The sequence below is a fragment of the Vigna umbellata genome, chromosome 7 (assembly GCF_029865625.1).
Source record: "Vigna umbellata cultivar VRB3 chromosome 7, Vumbellata_1.0, whole genome shotgun sequence".
Classification (NCBI taxonomy): domain Eukaryota; kingdom Viridiplantae; phylum Streptophyta; class Magnoliopsida; order Fabales; family Fabaceae; genus Vigna; species Vigna umbellata.
Window position 1 is genome coordinate 19,337,479 of NC_142171.1, and position 6,000 is coordinate 19,343,478.

The 6,000-nt window shown below is 39.1% G+C and overlaps 1 protein-coding gene and 1 pseudogene across 1 annotated transcript; one reads left to right on the top strand and one right to left on the bottom strand.

Moving 5' to 3' along the window:
• Window positions 1-1,655: 1,655 nt before the first annotated feature.
• Window positions 1,656-3,532, bottom strand: LOC148195330 (uncharacterized). Its single transcript, XM_088093753.1, has 5 exons — window positions 3,512-3,532; window positions 2,792-3,421; window positions 2,582-2,707; window positions 1,859-2,499; window positions 1,656-1,785 (listed from the first exon to the last, which is right to left on the bottom strand). Exons 1-5 carry the CDS (start codon window positions 3,530-3,532, stop codon window positions 1,656-1,658), a joined length of 1,548 nt encoding a protein of 515 aa, XP_087949879.1.
• Window positions 3,533-4,039: 507 nt separating this feature from the next.
• Window positions 4,040-5,743, top strand: LOC148195331 (pentatricopeptide repeat-containing protein At1g77360, mitochondrial pseudogene; annotated as a pseudogene).
• Window positions 5,744-6,000: the final 257 nt, after the last annotated feature.

Consider the following 6,000-nt stretch of genomic DNA (forward strand, 5'->3'; position numbering starts at 1 on the left):
CAGACAGGTGCAGAACTGCCTAAAAGTCACTTTTTTTCCCAATGGTGACCTGTGTTTATCTTACTGAGTACCAATGTTGGACTTTCTGTACAAATGGGCAATTTGTTTCGGGTAATCGTTTACAGGGGTCCTGTAAACGATTACCAGAACTTTTTTTCAGCAGTCTCACTCATTCCTTGCACTACTTCGTCCCCCTACTCATCACGGGTAACTCCACGCTTCTTGCGTTCACATCAATCACCAACACCCATCTCCCCACTCAGAAATTGATCAAATCCTTCGCATTAATTACCATTAATTTTAGTGGAAATGCTCTCGTACTTTTCAAATTTTTATTATAATGCTGTGTTCATTTTTCAATCACTAATTTTGTCATTATAACAAACACAAACGCAAAGTAAAAACAATTCATTTCGAAATCCAACCACTATTCTTATTACAAACACATACTGTACATTGTCAAATAACATTAGGTACATATTTCAACATCTTATACATGTCAAAATTGTCAAATAACATTAGGTACATATTTGAACATCTTATACATGTCAAAATTTGATAATTTCTTAGCAATCCTAGACAATGCCGTATAGATGTAGGGCTTCCATTCTGCTAGTGTTCTCGTTGTCCAGGATCCAGTCACACACATATTTCTTTCTAATCCCAAACAGCTCCTCCTGAAACCAACATTTTCCACATTAGAAACCAGGACATACAAGAATATTATCAAACACACAGTTCCAACTTACAGTTGTATATTCAGGCATGCTTTTCCCGTTGTATTTTTCATCTCCATCCCAGATTTCCATTGCTTTCAACATTATTACTCCACAATCATGTCTGAAATAATATACCCACAACATCAGATTACTTTTGCCCATATACATCACAATATAATCCGCCACTACAGTTCAAGAAACTTACAAGTTTGGTTGGGATGGGATATTTGCTTGTTTAACTGTCAAAGGAGCAATACTACCTTCCGGTATATTCATCAGGATGCAAAAAAAACCGTGCCATATTTTCAGCCTACCAGTTAACAAAAACAATAAATACTTAAACAATGCAGGGTTATGTCATAATCACACGGTAATCAACAATGAAAGATGTCGAATCTTACAACGGCTGTGTCTATCCTTTTGCGGTCTCTGATCCCCTTCCCCAATGAATCAATCACAAAAATCTCCATTGACCTCAACTTCACTGAATAACACCACCAATGATCATCGTGGACAAATGGCAGAAACAACTACAAAAAATATAAACAATTTCAGTAACACATTTACAACCAAAAGTCGACAAGATTTGCAAATTCAAGGTTACTCACAAAGTCCGCCGTGGGTAATTCTTCAAGTCCAAAATGATCGGAACGCAAATAAGTGTTATAGTTATGAAGCGTGAATACATGGCGATTCTGTGGACGTTTCCTATAATCTGTAAGAATATGGTGCTGTGGACAATTTCAAAATCATCAATAAAAAATCGATCAAAAATACTTTCTTCAATCATAAATATGAGACAATATCAAATTTTATTTACCGAGTATAACGGACTAAAATGAAACCTCTTAACAACACCGCACAACCTTTTCTCAAAGTACATAAAGACCGTACAAGCAAAGAACACCACCTACACAATAAAAAATTTTCACATTACTAAAATAAACTATAACATGAAACACAACCAAATGTGACAATACTAACCATGTTATCAACGTATTTCATTGGGGCCAAAGTGTAAATTGAAGTCGTGCTCAAGCTTTGGCCAATTATCTCGCTTACAACCCTAAACATACAAATATTAGTCAATGACAAACAATACATATTCCTCAACCACAACTACAATTCATACCACATACCTGTGTACGTTCATCTCTCTAATGCTGACTGCTGTATACAATTGGTTTACATCAACACTAGTGCTTGGATCACCAACAAAACTCCGCAATGGGGGTATAGCCAATGGAACGACCTCCGGTTCTCCTTCATCAGCATCATCTTCTATTTCAATAAAATTAATGTTACGAACAGTTTCATCATCCCCTCTTACTTCAGCATGTGCACCTAGGGGGTCATCAACTTCATTTCCATCACCTTCTTCTTCTCCCCCAACTTCAGCATTCTCCTCACCTCCAACTCCATGTCCATCACCTTCTTCTTCTCCCCCAACTTGAGCATTCTCCTCACCTCCAACTCCACCCCCAACCTCTTCATCAGTGGCACATGCATCTTCTTCATGAAAGATTGGAGTTTGATAAATTTCAAATAGCTCCCTAGTCAGAACTCCAATCTTGGCATTCAATGCTCTGATATGTTCGTTCTTTTTCCTCAATCTCTCCTCCGCACCTGCTTCCCATGCCCCGTCATCAGAGCTTTCGTCTTCATCATCGTCTTGGTCAACCTTGGATCCTTCACTCATTCCTCCGTCATCCATGTTGAAAGCTGCACGGATTTCCGGCCTATGACGATCTTCATTTCGTATATACCACTCCATATTTAACTGCACCAATAGCACACAAAAAATTCAGACAAAATACACAATCCATTTTAACATACAAAATAACGAAAAACAAAACACTTACATCTCCGGTCATAAAAATATTTTCAATTTTTTCGGTCCTTGATTTAAACGGGAACCATCTCATTATGCGGGGGAAAAACCGGTGCGAAGGATGACCATGCAAAGAAAGTCTCTCAACCGCCCAAGCCTAAAACATCATAAAATTATTTCATCAAACATAATTCACAATGTTCTGCACTACATCAAAATAGTGAACTACATATCATATTACCTGCAACACTGCCACATTGCCACTGAGAGTGACTGACTGGGGGATACCTGCTCCCATAATTTTCTTCTTACATTTATTTAAATTCTCTACAATGTGTTTATGTACACCGGTGCACCAATCATATAGACACAAACGGTCTAAGTCATCTAACACTCCAAAAGGCATGTTACAAACATGCCTTGATTTCCTAGGGAAATAGAAAACAACCAAACAAACTAATATATATAACCTACACACTACATCGACTTCAATGTTTTTATCATCAACAATGACATTAAACATGTCTGTCAAGTCCTTCAAACTGATGGTTTTTGATTTGAACAATTCACCAACCAATCCACCAACTACTTCATCAAAGGGAATCTCTAAACCACCTATTTCTAAACCTAAGCTCATCAACACATCAACAACTCTAAACGGCACCAACTTTTGACGAACTCTAAAACTGTTATCATTTCCAACCCACCTGCTAACCATAACCTTCAATAATTTTAAATTCACCTCCACAGGGTTATTAATATTCACACACCACATAAATGGTGTCATCCTAATCCGATCCACATGACACTGTCGGAGCAAACGATTCATTTCAATAATGATGGATGAATCCATCGAGATAAGAAGTCGCCACTACAAAAAAAATCATAAAAATTTATTACTAACTACAATCCGTAAGATAATTAAATAATATATAAACAAAAAATTTAATTTTTTTCTTACACTTGCTTTTTTCCCTTCCATTGCAACGGCCCTAAGAAGACAACATTCCACACTCAGTTATATCATTCAACTTAATGAAAACCAAAAACACAGAGTAAAACACAATGTCAGGGCTCGCCCATTTTTACTTACACCAAAATGTAAGGGTTTCAACGCACGTTTTGAAGAAGGAGGACAGAACGAAACCGAGGATGGAAGCTTCGAACACGGCAAGAGAACGAAGGCTTGAACGAACGAGAAGACGGACGACACAGCGAGAGAGAAGACGGACGACAGAGAAGGCTTGAACGAACGAGAAGAACGAAGGCTTGAACGAACGTCTGTGGCACCCTAAACCGCGAAACCCAAATTTTGTCAAAATTTAATTTGGAAAGCCCAAAATACCCCTATGACCGTAACCCCTTCTCTGTTCCATTTTCAAATTACTGAGCCAATGGCAAGCTGCCACGTGCACGTTGTCAAAACTGTGTTAAAAAAGCGTTGTTGGAATAACATTTTCCTTGTAAAAATGGTTTTGCTGACTAAGTTGTGTTTGTGAACAACATCCATTCACCACTCCAATTCGAGAGATTTCCGAACACAACGGCGGCTTCACCACTATCAGCCACCATCAAACCATGGCGACCTGAAACTCGTTTCACAGAAATACCAGTAATTTTTCGGCAATCGCCACTTTAGACTTGAGCAATCGTCATATCCCGTTAGGGTTTGCAGACTCTCCATTGTGGAGCTTGCTTCAGGTGAATAATTTGCAAGTCTTGCTTTGTCCGCGCAATGATTAAGCTTTGTTCCCATAGAAAAAATATATTATCCAAATGGGTATTGTTTGCAAAAATGCACAGCACAAATGAGGCGATTCAGGAGGTTGGAGAAGCGAGCGAGAGAGTGAGCAAGGTTATGATGACGTGTCCCACACTGGCACTTGACACTGCTCTTAATCAAACTGGAGTTAAAGTTTCCCCTGATTTAGTTGAAGATGTTCTCAAACGATTTGAGAATGCGGGCATGTCAGCATTTCGGTTCTTTGAGTGGGCAGAGAAGCAGAGAGGGTACTCGCACAGCATAAGGGCATATCACTTGATGATTGAATCTCTGGCTAAGATTAGACAGTACCAGATCGTGTGGGACCTTGTTAATGCCATGAGGAAAAAGGGCATGCTAAATGTGGAGACTTTTTGCATCATGATGAGAAAGTATGCTAGGGCTAACAAGGTCGACGAGGCTGTTTACACCTTTAATGTCATGGATAAGTACGATGTGGTCCCAAATCTTGCTGCATTTAATGGTTTGTTAAGTGCTTTGTGCAAGTCCAACAATGTGAGGAAGGCTCAGGAGATTTTTGATGCTATGAAGGGTCGATTTGAACCAGACGCGAAAACTTATAGCATTTTGCTGGAGGGGTGGGGAAAAGCTCCCAATCTTCCCCGGGCAAGGGAGGTTTTTGGAGAGATGGTTCATGCTGGGTGTGATCCTGATGTTGTTACTTATGGTATAATGGTTGATGTTCTTTGCAAAGCAGGGAGGGTCGATGAAGCAGTTGAGGTTGTGAAGGAAATGGATGAGAGCAATTGCAGGCCTACATCTTTCATTTATAGTGTCCTGGTTCATACTTATGGAGTGGAGCACCGAATTGAAGATGCTATTGATTCATTCCAGGAGATGGAGAGGAAGGGAATCAAGGCTGATGTTGTGGTTTATAATGCCTTGATTGGTGCCTTTTGTAAAGTAAATAAGTTTAAAAATGTGCGCAGGGTCTTGCAGGAGATGGAGATCAATGGCGTTGCGCCGAATTCAAGGACCTGCAATGTTATCATAAGCAGTATGATTGGTCAGGGACAGACTGATAGAGCTTTTAGAGTTTTCCGCCGGATGATCAAGTTATGTGAACCGGATGCTGATACTTACACAATGATGATAAAAATGTTTTGTGAGAAAAATGATCTGGAAATGGCTCTGCAAATATGGAAGTTTATGAAGTCAAAACAATTTGTTCCAAGCATGCACACCTTTTCTGCCCTTGTCAAGGGGCTGTGTGAAAAAGGTGATGCCGCAAAAGCTTGTGTTGTGCTTGAAGAGATGATAGAGAAGGGAATTCGACCATCACGTATTACGTTTGGGAGGTTGAGACAGTTGCTTTTAAAGGAAGGGAGAGAAGATGTGCTCAAATTTCTTCATGAGAAAATGAATCTTCTTGTCAAGGAGCCTTTGCATGATTAAAAAAGGTGAATGCAGTTGGCAACTAGAAACATATAGCAAGCTTTGAATACTATTTTGTTGTCAAAACAGTTTTGTAACCACAGTTTTGTATACTTGGGATCTGCCTATTATGTAATACAGAAATCAGACCGCTTAACTTACTGGTAGACTTTTTCCTTTACTTATTCACTCTGATTTCTGTTATTATAATTTTTTATGTTGCTTCTTTTCATAAGATTTTCCTTTTACTTTGGCAGATATGCGGATACTGCCAAGTCCTTCCCAAATATAAA